A 27,293-nucleotide genomic window follows, 5' to 3' on the forward strand; every position below is an offset into this window, starting at 1 on the left:
AATAATGCTGATTAACACTGATTCCTTTGGCCACACAGCCCCCCACGAGTGCAGACTCTGTTGGCGTGGGCCAATTCAGCCAAAGCCAGAGTAGCAGGTTTTTGTCTCAATGTGGGTATCCTAGAAGGAGATCTCAACACGAGGATCTTGTGCAGATAAAAGAGGAAGTGCTCTCAGGGGAAAGGAGAGAGGGAAGCAGGATAGTACAGGAGGGATCGGATACACCTGAGTTCCCAGAGTGGCATAGCGAGATGTGGGAGAAAGCAAGCCTGGAAACGCAAAAATATATGAGTTTTCCACCCCTGGTGGATCACCATTACCATAAAGTCCCTAAATTCTATTTCCTTTCATTCCTTTCCATGCCAAATGCTGTGCCAGTCAACTCCTGCCCTTATTTTTCTCTATAGCAATGATCACCCTTGATACTCCACGTAGTTATTCTTGTTTATTTCTTATCTGTTTCTCCTTACAGAATGTAGGCTTCGCAAGGGCAGAGCTTTTTTGCTATTGTTTTGTGCAGTATCTCCAGTTCCAGGTCAATGCCTAGCACATAGTAGGTGCTCAATAAATATTTATCAAAAGACTGAAGCTAGACTCTTCTGCTTTCTTCTGTTTCCAAATCTGAGACAGGAGCTACATATTGTCCTCAAATGGAATCGACCACCTACTGCAAGACTTTGGAGATGCAAAAGTGTTGGGCAAAAGCTATATTTCTGCATGCTACACTGTTAGCCAACTTCTTTTTCAATGGGTGCCTGAAATGATGCCGGTCAGATTATGTGTAGACCATCATGGGATGTGGAGAAGTTTAGCCTTTGTCTTCCATCATCTTTCTTGGATCAGGGCATGGGGATAAAGACTAAAAAATAGAAAAGCAGAAAGGCCACAGTAGATTTTCACAATTATCACCTTTTAGGAGTATTTTTCATATTTAAAAAATAATACTGATTTTCTGTGGTGGCGGGGGAGGGAATGGAAGACTGTCCTTCCATCCAAAATGGTGAGAAAGGCGGGTATGGACATGGAGAAGGCAGATTTGAAGATGGGCAGACAGATGTGAAGATGGGGAGCAGGTATGGTCACAGGGAAGGCAGGCTCACCCCTTGTTACATATAGTGAGAGATGGGGCCTTCCCTTTCACGTCATAGAGTAAAGAGAAGGCTTTGAGGTATCAACAACTTGGGTTACTGGATAAAGGAAGACAAAGAATCTGTGTTTCCTGAACATCGAGGGGAAGTCTCTTTGGCTGCTGTGGACTAGCCAGTCTCCTCCAGCTCCAAGAGGTCATCCACGTATTCCACAACCTCTCCCTGTAAAAGACAACAGGACACCTCTGTTAAATGGGTTGACTGACTTTAAAAGTGCTGGTGAGCAGACACTGCTTCCAAGAGGCCGCTGTCAGCTGCCTGCTTGGGCTGGAACAGCCTTTCTCCCCTGCCCTTGGGCTCAGAGGACCTGACTTCTCCTTGGGGGCGCTTTGCCTTCTTCCCCATGTGAACTTAGAGTTAGGTGCTCTGCAGCCCTCAGAGAAGGCCTGTGTGAGGTAGGCAGGCCAGCCCACCCTCTGAAAAAAGCTTAGTGCCCCATCTTCTGTGCTTCCATCCCCCTTCTATTAGCAGTTATCCCACAGGAACACTTTCTATCTGTTCCCTTTCTGACTTGATCACCAGTCTATGAGCTTTTCAAGGACCAGGACCTGGGTTATTTTTCTTCCCCAGCACCTGGCACACAGAAGGTGTTCAGTAAACCTACTAAAGGTTAAGTGATTGAGTGTATATGTGCATATTCCCGGCGTGACTAAAGCAGTCATCCTACTGGGGTACAGTGGGACCCACTTGCTCACTGTCAGTCTCAGGAGCCCACCCATTCTCTCTTTGTGCAATCAGTCAGAAGCCTCAACCTGAAAAAGCCCAGCATACTTTCTGATTTACTTCTCTGCATTGATTTCTCGTCCGTAACACACCTGGGCCACAAGTGGATGGTGCGTTCTTTTTACTGCAGAGAATGAATGAATCACCAAGAAGCTAAGTCCCCTCCCTGTGAGGGTTGGCACAGGCCAGCCCCACCAATGCTGACTACTCTCTGGTAAAACTGACCCTCCCTCAAAGAGGTCACCATCCCAGCTCAAGAGCCTATTTGCTTTTTAGATATTTTAATGCAGATTCATAAAATCTCTCAGCATTTGAGAATAGTTGAAAAATCTATCCAGTACTTGAGTCAGAACAGGGGTCTTAATATTTTTATCAAATACCTCTACCATGTCATGCCTGAGACTAGAAAGCTTTGGGAAAGAAGAAAAGGGAAAAAAGAAACAAATACAAAATATAAAAAAAGAACAAAACAAAAGTGTTCTTCAGTTGCTTTCTGAATGCCCAAAGGAAAACACAGTATAAAAGAGGAATGATTACATGTATGACCATGACTTCTGTTCCTAGATTCATTGTTTCCTGCCATGTGGCTTCTGTGACATGGGGATGATGGTATTGCTTGCTTTTAGTTCATTAATTAAAGGACCACGTCCTCCTATATGGCATGTTGTGGTGACCGTTGGTGCCTCGCTCAGATCTACTTTTCGGTGTACCCAACTCCCAGCTGTTGGGAGCATAGCTTGCTAATGGCTGATAGCTGCCCATTCTCTGGACAATTGATCTTGGCCGAAAGGAGCAGCCCTGACAAGGAGTTTACACACCAACCCCTCTGGCCTGCAGCAACCAAGGAAAGACTGATAAGGGGGCCACAAAAAGCAGGAAGAGCTTGGTGGTACAAAAATCATGCTCCAGAGCTCCTCTGGGAGAAAGTGAAGTTTGACTCCAGCTGAGACCACGTTATTTGCAAAGCTCTCGCTTGCCTCTCACTTCCTTTCCTCGTGGAGAGCACTCCCTCAATAAATCACTCCAGCAAATTATAATCTATTTATTTTAGACTTTGCCAAAGCAAACAACCGTCAAACCTGAAACTTGAAGCATCTATTTCAGCCTGCTTTTTATAGTTCCTGAAACTATAATGGGCCTCTGCAAAATTTTTAACCAGAATGTAAGCTTTCAGGAGCTCTTGTGCACATTTCAAACCCAGAAAGATAATAAATAATATCACAAATATCAGTAGCTAAATTGTATCGATGCTTTGTTTCAAAGTAGTATTTTGTCTTTTGGAAATTTTAAAGATTAAACTAAAATTTTTATTGTATTGTTTATATTTTATCTAAAATTATGAATAATTGGAAATCTAGGGAAAAAAACAGCTTGTTTTTAGAGAAGTATTAATTCTTTCACAATTCTAAAACCTCAATTAATATGCTAATTACTTCCAGGACCTTCAACAGAGTCCTTTTATCTTGAGAATGCCAAGTCTAAATCCCAGGAATTTTAAAGCCTGGAAAAAGCCTGGTCTTTTCAATGGATGATTACTAACCAGCTGTGTAACTTTGAGCGAGTCACTCTATCTTTCTGAATTTGTTTCCTCATCTGACATGAGAGAGCTTTACTGAATCTTCATGACAAAAACATTCAACAAACTAGTACTAGAAGGGGAACTTCCTCTTCAAAACAAACAAACAAAAAAACAAAAAAACTCGCAAAAAACCCAGAGCTAACAACATACTTAGCGCTGAAAAAGAATGCTTTCCTTCTAAGATTGAGCAATATCTCCAGTGCCAGGTCAGTGCCTAGCACATAGTAGGTGCTCAATAAATATTTATTCAAAGAATGAAGCTAGACTCGTCTGCTTTTTTTCCATTTCTAAATCACTGTACTGGAGGTTTTAGCCAGGCAGGGCAGTTAGTCAATCAATCAATCAATCAATTAGAGACATTTAGATTGAAAAAGAAGTAAAACTACCTTGATTCATAGATAACATGATCTTGTGTACAGAAACTCCTAAGGAATCCACATACACACACAAAAAACCCTATTAGAACTAATAAACAAGTTCAATAAATTTATAGGATTACAATATCAATATATAAAAATCAATTGTATTTCTATACACTAGCAATGGACAATTAAAAAATAAAAATAAAAAAACAATTCCATTTGCAATTATATCAAGAAAAACAAAATTTAAGAAAACATTGGTAAAAGTAACTAAAGAAGACCTAAATAAATGGGAAGACATCTCTGTTCCCAGATCAGAAGAGTTAATATTGTTAGGATATCAATACTAATACTACCTCTAAGGGGATCTTCAGATTCAGCACAATTCCTATTAAAAATCTCAGCTATCTTCTGCAGAAATTGGCAAGCTGATCCTGTAAATTATATGGAAATGCAAAGGACCCAGAATAGCCAAAGCAATCTAGAAAAAGAAGAATGAAGTTGGAAGACTCACACTTCCAATTTCAAAATGTAGTACAAAGCTACAAGTATTCAAGACAGTGTGGTGCTGGCATAAGGACAGAAATCTAGATCAATGGAATAAATGTGAGAGTCCAGAAATAAACCTTCACATTTACAATCATTTGATTTCTTTCAACAGTGCCAAAAGAATTCAATGGGGACAGAAAGATTTTTCAACAAATGGTGCTGGGACAACTTTATATCTTCATAAAAGGAATGAAATTGGACCCTTACCTCGCATCATACATAAAGTTAATTTAAAATAGATGGTATTTCTAAATATAAGTGTTAAAACTCTAAAAATCTTAGAAAAAAATACCAGAGTAAATTTTTATGAGCTTGGATTAGGCAATAGGTTCTTAGATAAGACACCAAAAATGCAAGCAACCAAAGAAAAAATAAAATGGATCTCATCAAAATGCTTTAAGGCTCCATTAAGAAAATATAAAGACAACCTAGATTGTCTGGCAGAGGACTTATAACCAGATATATAAAGAACTCTTACAACTAAACAATAAAAAGACAGCTAACCCAATGAAAAAAAATGGGCAAAGGATTTGAATAGACAAGACATTTCTCCAAAGATATACAAATGGCTAATGAGCATATAAAAAGATGCTCAACATCATTAGTCATTAGGGAAATGCATTTCAAAATCACAGTGAGATACAACTTCACATCCTCTAGAATGGATATAATAAAAAAGAAAAACACTACCAAGTACTGAGAAGACTAGCAAACTCAACTTTCGTACACTGCTGGTGGGAATGCAAAATGGTGTAGCTGCTTTTGAAAGTCATTTGGCAGTTTCTCAATGAGTTAACCATAGAGTTACCATATGACTCAACAACTACTGCTACATATACCTAGGTATATAACCCTGAGCATAAGAGAATTATATACCTAGGTATATAATCCTGGGTATAAGAGAATTGAAAACTTATGTCCAAACAAAAATTTGTACACAAATGTTCATAGCATCATTATTCAAAATAGCCAAAAAGTAGAAATGACCCAAATGTCCATCAACAGAGTAATAGATAAACGAAATGTGGTATATCCACACAGTGGAATATTATTCATCAATAAAAATGAATTTTTACATATAACATGATACATGTTACAACACGGTTGAACCTTGAACACATGCTCAGTTAAAGAAGCCAGTCTCAAAAGATCACATACCATATGATTCCATTTATATAAAATCCCCAGAACAAGCAAATCCATAGAGCCAGAAAGTAGATTAATGGTTGCCAAGGGCTGGGGGCAGAGGTGAAGGAGGGAGGAGCAAAGGGGAAGGAATGAGAAGTGACTAGTAATAGGTTCAGGGTTTCTTTTGGGGTTGATAAAAATGCTCTAAAATTAGATAGTAGTGATTGATGCACAACTTTGTGAATATAATGAAACCTACTGAACTGTATACTTTAAAAGGGGGAACTTTATGGTATGTGAATATTTCAATAAAGCTGCTCTAGAAAAACATAACAAGGGAAACTGCTCATATTACAATGTTAATTATAAAAGCCATGACATGAAATTACAACTGAGTTTATAATGAATATATATTGGAAATATGTAGGAAAAACTGGAAGCATATACACCAAAATATCAATAGTAGCATGTCTCTGGATAATTAGGAACTCAACTCCTCCTCTTTTTCCTAAATTCATCTTTCTCCACTTTCTAAACCATAGCAGCCCACTTTGTAGCTAGCCAGCATCCTTTTCTTTGCAGCATCCTTGTGATCTTATGTCAGGCTCTGCTTCAAGAGAACCCAACCCGAAACACATGGCACGTGTATCACTTCCTAGTTTATAAAGCACTTTCACAGGTAGCACAGTATTTCATTCTCCCAACTCTGTGAGGTCAACGCTATTAGTCCCATTTTATAGATAAATGACTGAGGCCCAGAGAAGTTAAATGAATGCTAGTGATGGGTCTATCCCATACAAATTCATGCACAGAAAAAAAATTCCACGATGATGTCTCATTTAGAGGTGTTTCACCGAAAACTGGGGCAGTGGAAAGAGCAGACAAGGAGGCTCAGGGCTCCTGGATCTGGCCTAGCAACTCACAGAACCTTCCTGTCCCTCAAGCTCCTCACCTATGAAATGAAGGGTCAGACCAGAATGAGTTCACTCTTCCAGCTCCAACGGCTGGCAAGTCCCAGTCTGTCTTAGAAGGCATTTTCCAGTTTATTCCAAACACATCTCTCTAAATGCTACCCCTAATGATGGCTTTTCTGTGCTAGCCTGCCCCAACTTTTCTGTGACTAGCCTGCCCCAAAACGACTGCTCCATAAGCAAAAAGGGCATTAGCTGAGAGTCAAGAATCCCAAGGAATCTCAGAGAATGACTCAGAGCAAGGACCTAATTTACAAAACAAACAAACAAACAAACAGATAATAATCTCATAGAAAAATTGGGATGAGGGTTTCCAAGTGTCTTCTGAATGCTGAGTAATTGAAAATTCACTGTTTTTATAACGTTAAAAAATGATGGTTGGACGGGTCCTGTAATGGATCTCTGGAGCATCGCACCAGTCACTAGCAGGGAATGTGTCACTTCAGCCTGGGTTCCTAGAAAGCCATTCTTGCCCACACCAGTGCTCCGATTTCCATTAGAACACCCACAGAAACTGCATTTCTCCATCCCCTTCTGCTTCTTATTTCAGCGATGACTCGCCTTCCAGAGATTTTAGCAAAGATGTGAGTAACATCTTCTCTAGGCAAGACATGTGCTCAACATGAAAACTTACCTCATCGTCATCCATTATGTTTTCCTTAGCAAAGTCATATAGCTCTTTCTGGAGTGTAGTCACGTTAAAGAACTGAACTGCTTCCTGTTGAGACACAAACAGAAAACAGTTTACATGACCAAACTTTTGATGTTAGAACGGGAAGGAGGGAGGCACAGGGCATGGGGTTTCTTTTGGGGGTGATGAAAATATTTAAAATCAGATAGTGGTAATGGTTGTACAACTCCATGATAATGAAACCATGAATTGTGTTCTTTAAAAGCGTGACTTTTATTGTATTTGAATTATATCTCAATTTTTAAAAAGTGGGCAACTGCCTATAAATGAGAGACTGTGTGTGTGAGAGTGTGTGCGTGTGTATGATTATGTGTACGTGTATAGGCAGGGGAGTGAGGTATGAGGGAAGATGGATGAATGGCAAACCAGGAAAGTACACAGAAATCCCAATGAAAATACAAGTTAAGAACAAAGAGCGTTGAGAGAAGAGCTTTTAAAAGTAATATATAATCCATGAAGTTCCTGACAACAAACGCATAGCTGAGTTTTTCGATTATGAGAATTAAATGTTGGTCCATCCATAAAAGAACCAATCATGGAGCTGTAGGTGTATGGGTGTGACACGGAAAATATTCAAATGAATTGTTACAAAGACACAGCAAGTTGCAAGACAGTATACAAAGTATAATCCTGTTTCTATAAAAACAAACAAATACATGTTGTGTATATGAGTAAATGCATAGCTATAAGTAAAGAGATGGTATGGAATTATGAGGGAATTTCACGTTCCAAGTAAAATATTCCTGTGATGTTTTCGATCTGTAGAATTCTGCCTGATTTAAAAATCAGAATAAAGCAGTGAAATGTTAAAAGACAAAAACTACAGAAAAACAATGAATTTCCTTTCATTTCCGAAATACCCCTTCCTCTCAAGGTGCAAAGCCATCTCAGGAAAGTGAGAACGAAGAGGAAAGGAGCGTGATGCCTGGACTTACAGGTCTGGGCTGGAAATGATCGTCCAACAGACCCCACTTGTCCCTGTGGTACTGGTAATACACCAGGTTCTGCTGCATGACCTTGTCGTCGTGGTCGAAGAGCAGGTAGCTGACCGCACAGGGGGCCGCGTTCTTCAGGTCACTCACTGGGGTCCAAAGGAGAGAGGGACAGGAGATCAGCCAGCACCCGCTGCGGTTCCTCTCGCCAGCCTCCCCTTCCCCCTCCTCCCACCCCTCCCCCTTTTTTTGAAGCACAGCTTCCTAGAAGAAAAGGTCATGAACAAGCCCCTTCTCTGCAGGCCCTTCTTCTGAAAACCCGCCACACACTGGAATCATCCCTGGGTAGGTGGGTCACAGGCTGGGTCTCCAGGGCAATGTGGAGGCCAGATTTGAAACATGCAGATAGATGCCTTTGCAGAAATGGCTACCACATTTCACCTCATGCTCACGTGCCCTGAGCTGCTCTCACATCCCTGGAGCATGAGAAGGCTGGATCCCAAAGCCTCGACTGTCATGGGGCTAATGAGCTAGGGAGGACATGCTCAGCAGATGAGGCCCCTTTTGGGTACCAAAGTGCCTGGATCCCATGTGGATGACACCGCAATCCTCAGACAGGTAGGCCCTGCTATAGTTAAACCAAATCTAGAAACTCCAAAAGGATGGTGGACTCTCTGGGCTGAAAAAGACATGAAGAGTTACCTGGCCTTGTCACTTCCTGGAGGTGAGGGTCTCACCTCCAGCCTCACTCCTTAGAGTTGCCCTACCTACAGCACTACCTTCTGCATAGGGATTTGGCAGGGGTTGGGATTTGTCATAGGGGTTGGGATTTGTCTTAGGGGTGGGGGACAGGATGATGAAGTGACAAGACACAAGCCCTTGGGTATTTATTCTGGCACTTTCCACTTCAATTAAAACCCAAAAACACTACCTTTGCTAAAGCTCTGGTTGGCCAGAATAACAGAAGCGAGGGTATGAGTAAATTTTGCCACCCAGTGGCTATTTCTGGTAATGACAACTTTAAAATCAGGGTGTAAAGGCACTTATTATTCTCAAGGCCTGCAGGGCTGGGAAAGGGTTCACGTATAAATAACAACACCTGCCCTCAAGAAATTTATTTCAGTAGTTAATTTAGAAAGAGTTCAAAACTGGGCAGACTTTCAGGAAGGCAATTTTGAGAAGTAAATTTTACTCGTACTGTATACCTATAACCCCAGAAGCAAAGATTTCCTGGGGAGCAGCAAGCTAAGCTAGAAATTTTGGTTTACCAGTGTTTATAAGTCTCCGCCACAGTTTCTGACACACAGGGAGATTTTCAGAGCATGTGAGGATTTCAGAGGACCAGTGGGCTACCAGAGCCTGGATGTGCCTGGAACACTTTTAAAATCCTAGTGTTCTGGCTTTGTGTTCACATAACCAAGCCCTGCTCAGAGACAAGATGACCCCATGTTTCAAAGTCTACCTCAGGGCTAGCTCAGGTAAGTGCCAATGCAGACTTCATGACAATGAATTAAAACACAAGCTTATGTTTTCATCTCACTGAAAATCTTTAAATTGTGAATCCAAGATTGGAAAAGTGTTGATAAAAGTTGAAGCTGGATGATGGGCAGACTATATAGTTCATTGTAATATCCTTTCTACTTTCATATATGTTTTAAGTTTTCATAATAAATTTCATAATAAGTACATAATTTTTCATCATTCTCATTAAAACAGGCCTCTTCCAAGTGTGAATGAATAAAAGCAAACAGGTAAAACGGGGGTGGGGAGAAGGGGAGGCGATAGAGATGGGAATGGGTGGTTTCCTTCAATGTCTCTCCGTACCTCTCCCAGATGTTTGGTTTGCTACAACAAGCCTGTCCTACAAGCCTTTTTGAAAGAAAGCACTAATCAATCACTTCTATTAAAAAAGAGGGCTCTTGTCTATGGCCATGCCGCCCTGAACAAGCCCGATCCTGTCTGATCTTGGAAGCTAAGCAGAGTTGGGCCTGGTTAGTACTTGGATGGGAGACCACCTGGGAATATTGGGTGCTGTAGGCTTAAAAAAAAAAGAGGGCTCTTCACAAGCAAAAACACTGCCTAGGAGAAAACTATTCCCTCTACACTAGAATACAGTCAATAAATATTTGCTGGGGACCAACCATGAGCTCAGTGCCATCTCATTTGAAAGCATGTCCATAAATTATATAGAACACGACTATTGTCTTCTATGCTAAATAATCCTCTAACGAACAACAGGTGCCAGTGTTATAGTGACAAATAAAACCTCAACCTTGCCATCCATGAAAGTGGACTCTGGGAAAGACACCTGTTTAAAACACACCTCACTTTCCTGTTGATTTTAGACATGTCTTAACTAAGGAATATTTTTCCTCCTTAGATGAGGTTCAGGCTGCCATAAGATCAGTTTCTCCGTGGAGAGAGGCAAGTTACTTTACTCAGGAAGACCTGGTATAACGATCTTGATTAGGAGCAAAATTTTAAAAATTAAAAAATATATGTATATGTATAGAATTTTTTTTTTCTTTTTGTCCTGAAGAGGGCAAGAGATGGGATAAAAAGGTAGGTGGCTGTTGCAGAAAGAGAGAACCCAACAAAGAACAAAATGGCCACAGCAGGGAAGAAGGCTATAGAAGCCAAGGTCACTCTGCATCCCCAAGACCAGCTACTTCTGAGTTGGAAGGGTAGCCCAGGGACTCCAGCCAGATATCTGCCACTGGACCCACGTATTTCATCAGTAGGGCAAAGTACTTCCTGCTGCAACTGACTCTAATAATTCCCCTATGCTTGTCACTGAACTGCCAAGATACATGCTGCTCAAATAGTGGCACTCGGCGGTCAGTCACAGGAAGAGGAAGAAAAGCCAAAAAAGACAGGCTCTGAAGTCTGATCTCTGAACTACTTTCCCGCTCACATTCGTTTCCCTCTGTCCGCTCGAAATGTTCTGACTGACAAACTCCAATTTCAGGCCAAGGGAGGACCAACTGCAATGAAACTCCAATAATCAGAAAAGGAAGGCCGATGATGGGGAGGAAGGGGCATAATGACAAAAAGAACAAACACTATATACAGTTTGCTATGTGCCAGTGTGTGAATACCCTCAGTATTCCATGTCTGTCGACTCATTTAATCTTCGCGACAAATCTTATGAGGTTAGTGCCATTACATCTACTTTAGAGAAGAGGAAACTGAGACACAGAGAAGTGAGCGACAAAGCTGGAATTCGAACCCAGGCAGCCTGGCTCCAAGGTTCAGCAAAGCTCAGCACCAGGGCCGATGATGTGACTTTGATGAATTCTCTCATAGGTAAGCGTTAGAACCTCTATTCTACAGACGGGGAAGCCGAGTCTTACAAGGATTAAGCACCATGCCCAAGATCTCATGGAAGAAGATTACTTACACTTATAATAAGCGAACTGCAAATAGTGATACATGGTTGCCACAAATTTCTCCACTGGATAGCCTCCTATAATTGGGGTGAGGTTCTCTTCGCATTGTATTTTGCATTGCAGAACTTCTACATAATGATCTGAAAGAACGCACACAAATTTTCAGAGCGATGAACTTTCTTTTTTCTAAGATTTTTATTAAAATATAGCTAACATACAATATTGTATTAGTTTCAGGGCATATACCATAGTTATTCAACGTTTATGTACCTAAAGAAGTGATCGCCATAAGTCTATCATTAGATTTCTTAATAATACTTCTGTCCCACCTCTCCAATGACAAAGGCAAAAAGTAAAAATGATAAATAATAGAGATAAAATATTTGCAATACTTATGCTAAAGGATTAAAACTTTTAACATGCAGTTTCTTTAACAAGAAAAAGACAATATAAATATGGCCAAAAGGTTGTTAACAGAGAAGAAATTATAAAAATGGCTAATTAACATTTTGAGAAGATGCTAAACTTCATTTGTAATTAAGAAATACAATCCTATCTAAAATAATTTTAATTGTTAAATTGGCAAAATATTTGAAATTTGATAATACACAGTGTAAGGAAGAGAATGGTGAGACTTACACTCTCATATTCTGTTGGTAGAAGCAAAACGAACAAATTTTTCAAAAAGCAGTCTGGCAAAATTTATCAAAGGTTAAAATATACATTATATCCTCCGACCAGTAGTCTAGTTCAGGGAAATTGTCCTTAGACTTATGCACACATAGCACTGTTTGTAACAGCAAACAAATGGAAATAACCTAAATGCCAGTCAACAGGATGATGATTAATAAATTATGGTACATATTAATAATAGAATCTATATAATCTTTAAAGAGAATGGATGGACCTGCATATATAATAATATATAAAGATATCAAGGACTATATTTCCCAGCCTCCCTTGCAGTGGGTTGGGGCCATATGACTAACTGTGCCAATGAAATGTAAATAGCACTAATATAAAATATTGAACATCGACTCTAATCGAAAAATGAAAATTAAAAAAAAGAAATGTGAATAGTGACAACTAATGAACGTGACTTCCGGGCCTGGTCCCCAAAAATCTCCCACATGATACTTGGTCATCTAGTTCCAGTCAGGACCATGACTGATACAGAAGGAGGCTTTTTTTCCCACAGTCTATATTTTTTGTGTCTTTCACATTTTATACTACGTGCATATATTACCTACCAAAAAGAAAAAGTTTGAAATTAAGTATAATGTACCACACCAGTGAGACACCATTTCATTAGAATTAGGAGGTAAGACTCTGCAGTCAGAAGGCCAGGGTTCAAGTCCCAGCCCTTCCTCTGAGGACAATAATCATAATACTTAACCTCTCTATGCCTCAGCTTTGTCAGCTATAAAATGGGGAGAATGCTAGTATTTTCCTCATAGGGTTGCAAAATTGAGATAAAACACATAGAAAGCATAGAACAGGTTGTGGCATTTAGTTGGAGTTTAATAAATGTTACCTTTTCTAATAACTATTATTTATCTTAGTCAAAACACTATAGCTCCAAGTAAGCACCCTTTTTTGCACCTGTCCCTTTATTCTGAGTGTCAGGTGTACTCTTGACACTTATATGCATAAAGGGAGCTTGGAAGGGGCAACCCTACACTAGCAGAACACTAGTTAAAAGGTGCCGCATGAGGTCCAGGTGTGAGCACCGGCAGCTGCCAACATCACAGAGAGAGAGGCAGCCGGACATTCTGTGCCCACTGATGGGAGAACTCAGCACCTACTAGGAAGTGGTCTTGTCTCCCAACCCTGACCAAACAACCAACCAACCAAACAAACAAACACTGATCAAGCCTCTACATCCAACTATCAATTTATAAGAAATATAGAGGACAGAGGACCATGGGGCTACACTCAGCAAAATCCAGCGTGTGGGAATCTCTACAAGATAAATGACTGTTTCTTCAATAGCAAGAGGGAAAGAATATGGAGGAAGAACCTATAAATTAAAAGAGATTTAAAAGGTAATCGGTTTGCTACAATATGCATAAACCTTGAGGACATTATGCTAAATGAAATAAGCTGTCACAAAAAGATCGATACTATATGATTCTGTTTATATAAGGTACCTAGAGCAGTTAATTTCATAGGGACAGAAAGTAGAATGGTGGTGACCAGGAGTAGGGGTGGGGAGCACAGAAAGTTAGTATACAAATTTTTTTTTTCTGTCATTTGGTTAGTTTTAGTTTGGGAAGATGAAAAGGTTCTGGATATAGATGGTGGTGACGGTTGCATAACCATGTGAATGTACTTAATGCCACTGGACTGTATACTTAAAAATGGTTATAACAGTAACATTTTATGTTATGTGTATTCTACCACAGTAAAAATTTTAAAAGATAACCAAGTACAATGTGTGCACCTTATCTGGAACGTGAGTCAAACGAATTGTACATTAAAGGTACACACATGTTTATGACATTTCTGAGATGATTGGAACATTGATACGTGATGATGAGATCAAGGAATTAATGTTAAAATCTTTTAGGTATAATAGGTGGTTATGTAAAAAAAGAGTTCTTATATTTTAGAGGCATATACTGAAATATTACAAATGAAGTGATGTAACATCTTGGATTTGCTTCAAAATAACATGAGAGAGGAAAAAGTAGGTGGGAATTAGATGAAGCCCAAAGGGCCATGAGTTGACAATTGCCAGCCTGGGTCATGGGTACATGGGGTTCATGATCTGTTTGAAACCTTCCAAAATAACAAGGTTTTGTTAAGAAAAAAAAAAAGGGTACTTTGTTAAGAAAAAAAAAAAAGACACATGAACGAAAAAATGATTAAAAAAAACAAACTCTAGATTCAATAACTTAGAGCTGCCAAACTACGGGATTTCTACAGGCCTTTACCCACTGGAGTGTCCAGTGACATTCTGGGAGGCAGATGGCGCCCAGTCCCCTCTCAGGCTTATTTGGCCAGGGCACCCTTTCTTCAAGGTACAGTTCTAGGATCGGTGTTCCCAAAACCAGTTTGGGAAATCTCTTCTGGGTCATTTCCCAATTTCTGGAGCAAAACTGCCCATTAAAGGTTAAAGAGAAATCCTAGAGACATCTAGGTTTTCTCTGATGGTGTTTTAATTTTTCTTTCTTTCTCATTTTTTCCCATGTTTTCTCAACTTCCTATAATGAGCATTTTTTTTCCAATTTTTTTTTTTTTTTTAGCGACAACTACTTAGAAACTCATAATACTCTTCATTCTACCTTTATGTGTGCTGGAAATTTTTCACCATCAGAGATATTTCGTAACACGAGGCACAAGTTACTCATAGGCCTTTTTAATTTTAATTTTAATTTTTCCAAAAGCCTGTGGCGAATCTGTAATCAAGCCAGGCCGATACGGTAGACTTCCTCCACAAGCCTGTGTTTGTACATAATATTCATTATTTCTCCAAGTCAAAGACCGATCTATGTAGGTGGCAGCCATCCCACCCCAGTTACCCATTCGTATTTAAGCTCCAAAGTTCTTCAGAGGCCACTCGAGTCATCGAGAAGGCATGTAGGTCACACAGGGGCAGCTATACCATTTACCACCCCCACCAACCTGCTACGGAAAGATAGAAATCCTTGAAGTCCTTGATCTCCCTGGAGCCCTCACACGCTGCAAGACACTCATAGAAGGCTTTGAAGAAGTCGGGAAGGGCCAGCTCCATGTCTGTAATGGATGTCCTCCAGTTCTCGCCATTGTACGCCCGCACCGCCCGGATGAACAGGCTCTGGGAAGCAGAGAGAAGTCAGTGAAGCTCCCAGACATGAAGGGAGAAGGGCCTGTCATCCCAAAGGGAATCAGGCCACGATAGAGCTCTAGTCTCACTAATTCTGAAGAAACCACACTGACTCTTAATTAAATGTGAAGCCAGTTAGTGACTTACTTACGTCTAGCTTTTTCTATCCTGTGTACAATGATACACTTATTTTAATTCAAAAAGTAGCAGGCACTTGATAATAAAATCAAATTAAAATCAAGGAAAAAGAGAAAACAATAGTGACATAAATCAGAGCAGTGGCCGCCAGGGGCCAGGGGTTGGGGCAAAGGCTTGACTGCAAAGGGGCATGAGGTGAACATTTTAGAAGAGATGAAAATATTGTACATTGTGATTTTGGTGGTAGTTTAGTTACACGACTGCACGTATTTGTCCAAATTCATGGATTTATTCATTTTAAATTGGCAATTCAATTTTAAATAAATTATACCTCAATAAAATTAATTTTTAAAACCGAATCAAAGAAAAGATATAAGCTTGAGAGCAGGTATCACACCCCTCTTCCCCTAACAGAAAAGGACAGAACAGTAGGGCCATGCATCAGCATGAGTCACTGAGGAGAGTGGCCACATGTCAGACAGGGGCAACTTCATGGAGTTTCTGCTGACCGCTGGTTGAATCAGGTGAGACACTGGTCTCATAAGAGATAAGTAGAGATCTTGGATACACACAAAAACGTGTTAAGTCGGAGGACTCAGATCAGGCCCTGAAATAAGCAAGGGACTCGCCACTTGCAGTTTCCTTTAAGCTGCTCCAGAATGGGGGTATCAGAGGGACACCCCTTGGACCTGGAATTTTCACCAAGCTTAAGGCCTCAGGTAGAGAGAGAGGGTGGATCTTCCTAAGCCTCCTGGGCAGGCAGCATCCACTAGAAACAAGACAAGCAGACAGAGCACTGCAGAGGCCTGGCCTGGAGACGGGGTCAATCAGCAGCCACTCCAGGCAGCTGGCTCTGCAGAAGCAGCAGGATGGCAGGAGCAAGAGGAAGGCCAAGCAGAGAGAGGGAGCCCCGTGGGCACACAGGAGGGCAGCCCACCACACCCAGCAGGACTCCAAAGAGGAAAGAAGGGTCTAGCTACTTGCAGTGCACTGACCACAAACACTCAGCTCTGTTCCCCAAACCCTGTGAAAAAATGACAGTGAAGAAAGTAAGAAGGTATAAATCCTTTTTTTTTTTTTTATGGGAGAATGAGAAAGGAGTAAGCAGCAGACAGGCGATTTCGACAACCTTTGGGAAGAGAGAAAACCAAATTATGAGAGGAAGGCCTGCAGGGAAAATGAGCTACACAGCCCGCTGGCACTTGCAAGCACCAGGGACCATGGACGGCTGGTGCAAGGTACAGAATGAAAGCAGGGCTGAAAGTCTGAACAGGGATGTTGAAGCCCCAGGTTCCCGCCAGCACCTCACTGCTGACCCAGCGGATCACAGCTCTTCAAGCCAGTCTTCCGTTGAGACTGGTGGATTACTCTTGGCACTCTACCCTTAACGGCTGAGGGGTCAGGCAACAGGCACAGCAGCACTGTGGTTGAGGCACGGAGCTGAAAACCAGGGAGCACATGAGGTCTCCAACTCAGCTGTGAGGCCCCATCCCTCTCTCCACGATGGCTTTCGAACACCAGCGGACACCAGCAGGGATGCCCCACCAGCCCTGCAGAAGGCTGGAGAATTCTTCCCTGGAAAACTAAAGGGCCCCCAGAAAAGAGACTTCATACACTATGTTTGAGGTTCAAAAAGCGAGCTTATAGCCTGGTCACACTATGGGAAACCCTGTACTCAGACCTTGGGACCTAATGGCTCCCCATGGAGGCTTCCAACACGTTTCCTGTTTTCAGTCTGGTCCTACCTTTCACTGGTGTCCATGCCCCAAGGCCTGAGCTCGACAGACCCAGACTATACTAAATGCTCAGAGGGGTTAGATTCTTCCTCTTCTTATTGTTCTCATCAATCTCCATCAGAACTCCCCTTTGCAGATGCAGAGATTTAAGTAGCCTCTCAAACAAGTCAGCCTTCCTAGCTCCGTATTCTCTTTCCACCTTAATACACATATATGTTGTGTGTGTGTGTGTGTGTGTGTGTGTGTGTGCATATGTATAAACATAGCTCCTAGTTTCATCAAAAATGGAGACTTAATGTTTCTCTTTCTCGTGTTCTTGGTCATTTGGGGAAGATTTCCAAGATACGTCTTTATTCTACCATCATAAAACTGAACAATCAAATGACCATATTTCTAAAATGTAGCATTTAAAGGAAAGGTGGCTTTAATAGCATCACGGACTGTAAAATCTCATTCTTAAAAGGATCATTTATGCTGAAAAGTCAATCATTTCTATTGTCATAATATTCATTCAATGTCATTAAAAATCACTAGAAGTCCTTCGATGTCTATAGCTGTTCATTGAGATACACTTCTTCAAGAGTTCACATTGTGAATAACCCTTGTATAAAAATCCAAACATACCTCGTATGACTTGGTTTCCAAGTCTTTAATGTAGTCCTCAGCATCAGGCAAGCTCTTGTAATAAGCCATGTTTCTCTTCATCATTTCGTCATCAGGGTGCTTCAGTAGAAAGGTGTGGGCAGCTGCAATGGCTTTCGGAAAATTATTTGCCTAAAGCACAAAAAAGAAAGATGAAAGCTACTTAATGGATGGTGAGCAGTGACTTTTGCAAATCGAGATCTGTTCAGTCCTTCAGTAACTTAGTGTTTCAACATGATGTTTCCAGCTAGGGGTTCAGTGGGTTCAGCCAGGGCCCATTGAGACCTTGTCCAGCCACTCCAGATGAATACTTATTCCCTGAAGGTGACTGGATGGCCTCTGTGTGCCCTTCTCCATCTATTCTCCACCGTGTCCACCGCCTTCCGTGCCCTAGGAGGCTGGCCTCTACGAACCATAGCAACAGACTCTCTTGCCCTCTAGTTTCCGATGGGGTTCATTAATGAGGAACCCCAGCAGGGGCACCAACAGGAGACTGAAGGAAAGAGAGGAAGGTTGGGTTACAGTCTCCTGGCTCCCTCCCTGCATAGTCACCTCGGGCTACTAATTATCCTTTAACTGAAGGTCACAGCTCCTCTCAAAGTCCCCTCTCTAAATAGACTCTCTCTTTGCAGGTTCTCTCCTTTGCCCCTTTGGGCTTATGGATGGTCACACCCCACTGCTACAAGCCTTTGTAAACAACCGCCTTAGTAAATGTTCCTCTGATCACCCAAATGACTATACCACATCTTTTCTGCCAGAATCTTGACAGATTTATTAATATATTCCCAAATTTCTCACAGAAGCTTCTGCTTCACCATTCTCGATGACCCCCCGCCCCACCTCCTCACTTACTCATCCATTCACTCGGCAGACATGGTAGGCATTGTTCTAGAAATGAGTCGGCAACAATGAGCAAAATGGGGGCGGGGGGAATCCCTGCCTTTGTGTACCATACATTAAATTAAGTCCCGCCTATCTTCCAGCAACCTCGTTTAAGACCCTCTCTTTATACGACCTCATGTTCCCTGTCTTCCCTCTTTTCACACCACTCCGTGGGCTCAGCTGATGTGTTGTCTCCCCCTCCAGACCCAGCAATGTCTTCATGTCTGCATTCCTGCCCTTGGGCACACGTCCTGGGGCAAGGCAGGAAATAGTAAGCATCAGTGATTTGGACATGACATTATGACTACATAATATTTTTATAAAATTAATTCATGTTTTCCTCTCTTTTCCCCTTTCTTTTCTCCCCAGTCAGATGGTGGCCAACTGATTCTGAGTTTCACTGCCTCATGGGCGGTAGCTGTCTAGTCAGAGAGCAGAAATTACTCATGTGACAAAAGCCCTGTGCTCTTGAGAGAACTTGGAAAGCATAATGAGAGAAGGAAATTGGGACGGGAGCCGCAGGAAGAAGCTGACTGGCCTGGAAGAAGAGGGAGAAAAGGGAATCCTCCAGGCTAGAAAAAAAGTTCCCTTTGGGGTCTGCAGGAGCAGCAAGGTCTGTGGCCCTGGAGCTGCAGGCGTGTCAGCCCTGTGGGCAGAGCCCAGGAGGGCAAAAGTCCTCAGGGAGGAATGGTGTGTTTGGGGGATGGGGCAGCTCAAGAAGGCAGGCAAACACAGAGATGAACACTTCCCTGTGTGGACACACGATCACCAACCAGAGGGCCCCCCCCCCACATTGATGTTCTGGCTCTGGCCGTCCCCTGGAATCAGGGCACAAGCTGGTGGGGGGCAGGGGCGGCAACTGTACATGTGTACAGACTCCTTCTGCCAATCTGGAGAGATACTCTGAGGCAGGAGTTAGGCAATTAGGTTTGAAGAAAGAAAATAAAGGGATATTTGGTACACTTGGATTTCTGAGAATCAAAAAGTAGCACGTTTCTGTATGGAATTACCCCAGAATTGGAGCCAAGTCACTTGGAGACAATGGTGGTGGCTGCAATAGAGAAGTGGTGGGTGGTGATGAGAGTGGAGACTCCCAGATGTCAATGCAGATGTGTTGGGAATACCAGGTAGTGGCCTGTAGTGGCATTCACTGCCTTTGAAAGAGTTCTACGGAAAACTTTACAGTCCTGGCAGGAAAAAGTCCAGTCTGGCAGCTCGAAGGAAGGGAGTAGGTATGAATACAGCCCTTTTAAAGCATTTGTCAATGAAATTAGATTCTCTGATTCTCAGAAGAGCACTTTAAAAAAGAAGCACAGAGTGGGATTTTTAAGGCCTCTCATTTAGGACCTGAATTTTACAAAATGGAACCCCTTCCTGAAAAGGAAAGGGTGATTATTCCCTTTAATCCAGGCTCTGCCAGCTAGAACATAAAGCCACATCATGGCAGCTAAATCTCTGAGAGACTCTAGGCAGGTTTTGGAGAAGGTGGCTGGGAGCACCTACCCTGCCATGGGTTCCTGAGAAACAGCTACCTGCGTGAGAAGCCCCCAGCTACCTGCCCAAGGAGCCACTTTTAAATTCGTCTTGATGTGGTGGCAGGCCTGAGGTTGAGAGAGAACATAGTCCATGGCCAGGTAAAGGTGGGGTCAGAGTGCCTATGAGGTGGCCAGCTCTGTCTGCTCAGAGTTCAAAGTCACTGAGGATTTCCTAAAGTGCTGGGATTCACTTTTTCCTCAGCCTGTGGGGAAGATGAGCATTTCAAGGAGGTGGCAGCCACAGAGAGAATCCACAGCTAGTGACATGAATCTAAGACAGGGTGATGATATGAAACGTATGGTGGGCTTGAGGGCTACACACCAGGAGCGTGGCCCCTTCTCTATGAGATCACACACTCACAGCTCCTCACCTCTCTCTCTGAACGCACCATCTCCATCCCTGCGTTCAACTCAGGCATCTGTCCTTAATTACGGAAAGAGGACTGCAAATCAGGCCAGCATAGGAACATCTACCCGAATCCTGCCACAGCAGGCAGAGCCATCTATCTCTAGTATCTACCTCCAGCCTTCAGGTGCCAGGTAGAATGTATGTGCTTGTCACCAATTATTTTCTCTCTACCCAGAAACAATCTGAAAATATAAACATCAATCAAGGGAAAAAATAATGAACCATATACTATCACCACCTAAAATTGGTTTTTCAATGATTTTTAATTGAAGCAATGAAGAATCTGATTTTTAAATAAAATTCTTAACTTTTTTCTGTCCTTTAAGAGATCTCAAAATACTAAGATGAATGGTATTTAACTGACTTTTAAGTAAGTAATTATTACAAGACCTATACAGGGTTTCAAAGGGAAGCTATGAATTTCCCAATGTTTGAGGATGCCTCGATGAGGGAGAAAACCCAGGCCTTAGGTTTTGCGTAAAATGTTCTTCTCCTCCTCCCTATGCCACTTGTTTCAAATTCATCTGTATATTAAAGAAATGAGAGATTTTACTATTCTCAAGGTTTAAAAGAAAATGTTTCCCCTTGATTATGTGACTCAAATTTGGTTCTGACTGTGCCAAAAGCTATACAAAAAAAGAGAGAGAATTAAACAAGTCATTTTTTAGCTTAAAAAACAGTGCTTGCATGAGCCAGCCATCATTTTTCAATGTCCTGGAAATTTACTAATCTTATTTCTGGTTCTATTTTAAAATTATTTTTTTTCTTGCCAGGTCAAACACTCACAAAACTAATACTTTATATAAAACTGTACCTAAGCATGGAAATAACCCAGCTTTTCTCCTTTGGGGGGTTTTGTGCTATTTTGTTGCTCATATGAATGCAACATACACGTGGCTGTTTCAGAGGAAATATGAAAAACAGATCTTGCAGCCCAAAGACTAAAAGCCAAGTTTAAAAATAAATAAATAAACAACAACCAACTTCTACCTCCAGAATCTGGCATATGCCATGAACCTCTTTTTGTAGTCATTAAAATAAATGCAATAAGTTCATTTAAAAACCGTTTCAATTAGGTAAAGTAGAAACTGGGCTTTGAGAGGGCTGCGCTGGCAAAACCCGGTGAAGACCCGCCAAGGTAAAGCCTCTGAACAGGGAATTCGGTCCATTCCTAAAACTTGTGGGTCCCCAGAGTAAGGACTCAAAGGATAAAGAACTACAATCTGTGGCTATTTTTAGATTACTTACAGAATCTAAGTAGCCGCAAAAAGGAGGAAGACAGCCTTGTTAAATTCTAGATGAGAGCGCCAACCCTGATGAATCACAGTGCACAAGCTCATTTCCTCCAGACAGGATTGCGTCCTCCCAGCGAGTCTATGCCCTTTCCTAGCCTCAGTTTCCTCCTCTTTAAAAGGGACTAGCCGGCTCCTAGGTCGTCTTCCGCTCTATTATTGAAAATCACCACTCATTTGAGAAAAGGGGACTTTAATGGCGTATACTGAAAAGAGTAGTCTGTCTTCCAATAACAGGGAAAATTTACCAGGCACTTGCTTGGGTGCCAGACACTGCGCTAGATATTCTGTGTACGTATTCCCTGCCTCATGACAACACTTCGAGAAAAGTATTTCATTTCTATTTAAGATGAAGGGGGATGGACAGGATTTGGAGGCGTCCTTTGGCAGGGCTGGGTGGTAGAGAGACGGGTCAAGAAAAGGCTGTGGAACGCGGCCCAGGACGGAGGCGGGGCCCGGGCCTGGGGGCGGGGCCGGGGCGGGGCCCGGCGGACTTGCCTTGAAGTAGGCGAACTGCAGAAACTTGTAGGGCTCCCGGTGCTGGAAATCCGCCAGCACTTCGCGGCTGGGCTGCGACTGGCGGAAGGCTGGCAGGCCCTGCTTGCAGCGCTTTAGGCAGTGCGCTCGGCGCAGCAGGCCTCCGAAGAGGCGCAGCTCTGGGTAGCGGGCGAGGCCGGCGGCGGGATCGGGCTGGGGCGCCGCGCTGCAGTTGCGGTGGCAAAAGGCCTCGCTGTCGCGCAGTAGGCGGTGCAGCCGCAGGCTGATCTCCAGGTAGCCCACGCTCTCCGCCCAGTGCTCGCCGCTGTACTGGTCCAGCGCGTGCCGGTAGGCCGACTCTAGTGGCATCAGCTCGTCCCGCGGGAAGCTACGGAAGCTGTAGCGCTCGTACTGGGCGCGCCCGGAGCGCAGCGCGCAGCCCGCGCACAGCAGCACCAGCAGCGCCGCCGCGGACCCGCGCCCCGGCTCCATTGCGCTGGGCGGAAGGAAGGAAGGAAAGGAGAAAGAAGGAAAAGGAGGAGAAGGGCGGCGGGATGCGGCAGGCCGAATGCCTAGGAGGCGGGGACGCCCGCCTCTGGCCCGCCCCGTCCGGCCGCCCCTCCCCACCCAGCTGGGGGGTCCTGGCGTAGCTGCCGGTGCCGGGCGGGTTCCCTGGGAAGGGCGCGCTGCCTTCTGGTCCCTGCACTAACCTTTGCTGGGGGCTCCACTGTTTATTGGTTTGGGGACAGCTGTCTGCAAGCCAGATGCTACCCTAATGGATCACAGATTAGCGTTAAACTTTTTAATCACTTAGAAGATTTGTGGAAACGCAGATTCCTGGGCTGTACCCCTAGAGTTTCTGATGCTCCAAGTCTGGATTAGGGGTCTGAGGGTTTGCATTTCTAACCGTGCAGCACCTTGGTAAGGCTGATGCTTCGGGACCAAGGCCTAGATTTTGATAGCACTGTTAACCACTTTACCTTTCAGTGAGAGAGAAAAATAAAATAAGGATGTCAGTAAAATAAAAATAAAATAAGGATGGCACTTTGTAAACTATTTAGCTAGCCAAGTTGAAGATGCAGCACCTTACAACCCTGCGATTCCACTCTTCAGAATAGACTCCAGAAACTTGTATGTGTGCATTAAAAGATAGGAGTGGAATGTTATAAGCAGCACTTTTAAAAAAATTCTGTAAACTATTTTGAAGTAACTTACAGAAAAGTTGTAAGGATACTACAAAGAACTCGTTATGCCCTTTCATCAAGATTCACAAATTGCTATCATGCCACATTTCCTTTTTCTATCTATATTATCTGTATGGTTTTTTCTGAATCATTTGAGAGTAGGTTGCATTCATCAGGCCTACTTCCCCCTTAATCTTTCAGTATTATGTCCTAAGAATGAAACTACATACAATGATCAAATTCAACAATGACAGGAGGCTTTAATCTATTTCTATTCCAGTTTTGTCAACTGTATAAATAATGTCTTTTATAGCACTTTTTCCCTGGACTGGATGTAGTCTGAGATCATATATTGCATCTAGTTGTCACCTCTATCTAGTGTCTTTTAGTCTGGACCTATTCAGCTTTTCCTGTAATGTCACTGATGTTTTTAAAGAATACAAGCCAAAACAACATTGAGATATCACTACACACCTAGTAGAATGGCCAGTATCCAAAACACTGACAACATCAAATGCTGGCAAAGATGTGGAGTAAAAGGGAACTCTTATTCATTGCGAGTAGGAATGCAAAATAATACACTTTGGAAGATAGTTTGGCCATTTTTTGCTAAACTAACCATACACATACTATATAATCCAGCAATCACACTTTTTAGTATTTACTGAAATGAGTTGAAAACTTATGTTCACACAAAAACCTACACACAAAATGTTTATAGCTAGTTTTATTCATAATCTCCAAAACTTGAAAGCAACCAAGATGTGCTCCAGTAGGTGAATGGATAAATAAACTGTGATATATTCAGGCAACAGAATATTATTCAGTGCTAAAAAAAAAAAAAAAAAAAAAAAAAAAGTGAGCTATCCAGCCATGAAAAGACATGGAGTCACCTTGAGAAGACATGGAGTCATGTCTTGAATGTATATTACTAAGTGAGAAAAGCCAATCTGAAAAGGCTACATGCTATATGATTCCAACTACATGGCATTCTGGAAAAGGCATATATGGAAAAGGCATATGAAGATAGTAAAATGATCAGTAGTTACCAGGTATGGAGGGGAGGGAGGGATGAATAAACACAGCACAGAGGATTTTTAGGGCAGGAAACTATTCTGTATGATACTATAGCTGTGGATAAATGTTATTATACATCTTTCAAAACCAATAGAATGTACAACACCAAGAATGAACCCTATTGTAAACTATGGACTTCTGGTGATTATGATGTGTCAGTGTAGGTTGATCAGTTGTAACAGATGTACCACTCTGATGTGGGATTCTGATAGTGGGGGAGGCTGTGCATAAGGGTTGGGGTATATGGGAAATCTCTATACCTTCTGCTCAATTTTGCTGCAGATCTAAAGCTGCTCTTTAAAATAGTCTATCGAAAAGAAAAAAAAAGAATACGGAACTGTTATCTTATAAGAGGTCTCTCATGAAACCTTGGAGTTTCTCTGATGTTTCCTCATAATTGATTCAGATTAAGGTCTTATGACTAGAATACCAGAGAAGCAATATGGCATCTTTCTCTGATGTTGTGTGTGAGGGACACGATGTTTACCCCTTCTCGGTGATGTTAATTTTGATTACTTTGTTAAGGTTGTGTCCATTTTCTCCACCTCATTTTTTCCCTTCATAATTAGTAAATGTTTTTGGTGTATAGCAGCACTATTCTTAATAACAGGAAGCAGAAGTAACCTGTCTGTAAACAGAAGAGTGAATTTTTCTTAAGTGAGAGTATGTGCACAAGGAGGAATATTTTACAGAAGGGGAAATGAAAGAATCACAACTACACAGAACAACACAGTTAATCTTTTTAAAAATAGAGAATGAGTCCGTTTGTTTAAAGTTTTAAAATATGCTAAAGTATAGAAGATATTATTTAGGAATGCAAATAATATAGTCTTACCTCATAACAAACACAAAGGGTAAAACTGTAATGAAAAAGGAACCATATGCACAAACTTTGGATAGTGATTCCCTATAAGGTGGAAGGGAGGGCACAGAATTGGGAGAGTCACATGGGCTCCAGGGAAGGGAGTATGAGGATATTCGCTGCTTCGTTTTCTATGCCATACATATATTTTAAAGATATTTTTAAGGTTACTTGTTATTTTTAAACAACTCTTAGGGGAAAAAAATTGCAATCGTGATATGAAGAAAATAAAATAAGTGAATGGGATGGGAGAGGGAAGATTGCATGAGGAGGCGATGTTTGAGCAGAGGCCACAGGGCACATATGGCAGTCTCTCCCCTTTTACCCCAACAAGTTACTCTGCTTTGTCAGTTGGGTTTGTGAGTGGGTAGGTAGGAATATAGGGAACAATAGCTTTCCATTACAATTTAACACACTTTGTAAAAGGAAGTGAAACAAGGCAATGTGTACCATGGCTGACCCCTGCTTATGGGGCTGTTCAGCCTCATCAGAGCTGCATCTGAGCCAGCGTTCTCCAAGTGATTTTAATGACAAATTTTCTTTCATATTGAAAGAATTATTCATTCTTTCAATATGCTATTCAGTATCCACCTTGTACCCAGGTCCCGCCCTTAGCCCTAGAAAAAAAAGATGGATCAAGTACATCCCCTTTACTGTAAGGAATTGTCAGTTGAGCAGAGGAAGTAAGTCATCTATTTTTTTTTTCTCATTTGTTACATAAACCTTTAGTGAACTATTGCATGCCAGGCACTGTATTAGAGAAATGGTATCTACTCTTCCCCAGGGAACTCAAAGTCTGAAGAAGACAAATAAGTAAACCTTCAATTATCCTCTCATTAGAGCTAGAATGGAGAGGTGAACAGAATACTGTGTGGACCCCAAAAAGGGCTGGGTAACTGTCTTAGTTCGTTCAGGTTGTTTTAACCAAAATACCATAGACTGGATGGCTTATACCACGGAAGTTTATTTCTCACAATTCATGAAATCCAAAATCAAGATGTCAACGGATTTGGTGCAAACCAGCTTCCTGCTGTGTCTTCGGTAGAAGGGGCAAGAGAGCTCTCTAATCTCATTAGGCCCTCATGATCTAATCACCCCAAAGACCCCAAAGACCCATCTCCACATACCACCCCACTAGGGATTAGATTTTTATGTATGAATTTGAGAGACACACAAACATTCAGTCTATAGCAGTAATCTAGTCTGAGGGTGAGTCTGCGAAGGTTTCTTGCAAGAGGCCGTGCTTGAACTCCTTTAAAGGGTCTGAGAAGATGAAATAGAGATTGGCTGGAGGCAAAACAGAATAGGAAAGATTTCTAGCAGAGGGAATGACACATGCAGAGGCTCAGCTCGGAAACAAGATGATGGGGCCAAAGGCGAAAAAGCAGTATACGAGACCCCTGAAGTGATTCTAATAAGAAAGATGAGGGCCTGAATGAAGGCGCAGAACATAAAGAGCCATAACACAGAGAAAGATAAATGTCATAAATTAGATATTTTCTTCAGATAGAGCCATCAGTAGTTACTTCATTAAGAAAGAGGCATTAAATCTGGGTTTAAAATGGGAGATGAGTTGTGACCTGTGATCCTAAAAGCAAAATCTAAGAGGACATCCCCCAAAGCCAAGGTTGGAGAAAGCTCAAGAAATGCATACAGGAAATGGTAGGCTGCAGGGCAATTTCATTATGTTGAGCAAATAATTATCTCATCATGGGCTCCCTAGAAAACAGAGTCTGAGGCAAGAAATAAATGCTAATGCTTTATTTGGGAAGTACAACC

General features: G+C 42.0%; 1 protein-coding gene and 1 pseudogene across 1 annotated transcript; one reads left to right on the plus strand and one right to left on the minus strand.

Moving 5' to 3' along the window:
- Positions 1-426: 426 nt before the first annotated feature.
- Positions 427-22,949, minus strand: CRTAP (cartilage associated protein). Its single transcript, XM_039843442.1, has 7 exons — positions 22,413-22,949; positions 17,779-17,928; positions 15,100-15,271; positions 11,484-11,612; positions 8,087-8,232; positions 7,095-7,178; positions 427-1,310 (listed from the first exon to the last, which is right to left on the minus strand). Exons 1-7 carry the CDS (start codon positions 22,881-22,883, stop codon positions 1,257-1,259), a joined length of 1,206 nt encoding a protein of 401 aa, XP_039699376.1. The 5' UTR covers positions 22,884-22,949; the 3' UTR covers positions 427-1,256.
- Positions 10,005-10,123, plus strand: LOC120586915 (uncharacterized; annotated as a pseudogene).
- Positions 22,950-27,293: the final 4,344 nt, after the last annotated feature.

The sequence above is a fragment of the Pteropus medius genome, unplaced genomic scaffold (genome assembly GCF_902729225.1).
Source record: "Pteropus medius unplaced genomic scaffold, Ma_sr-lr_union100, whole genome shotgun sequence".
NCBI lineage: Eukaryota > Metazoa > Chordata > Mammalia > Chiroptera > Pteropodidae > Pteropus > Pteropus medius.

Coding starts and splice junctions, on each gene's coding strand:
- CRTAP (XM_039843442.1), bottom strand. CDS start 22,883: ATGGAGCCGGGGCGCGGGTCCGCGGCGGCGCTGCTGGTGCTGCTGTGC. Junction 8,233..11,483: donor GCAGTTCGCTTATTATAAGT/GTAAGTAATCTT, acceptor TTTGGACCCCAG/TGAGTGACCTGAAGAACGCG. Junction 1,311..7,094: donor ACATAATGGATGACGATGAG/GTAAGTTTTCAT, acceptor TGTCTTTTACAG/GGAGAGGTTGTGGAATACGT.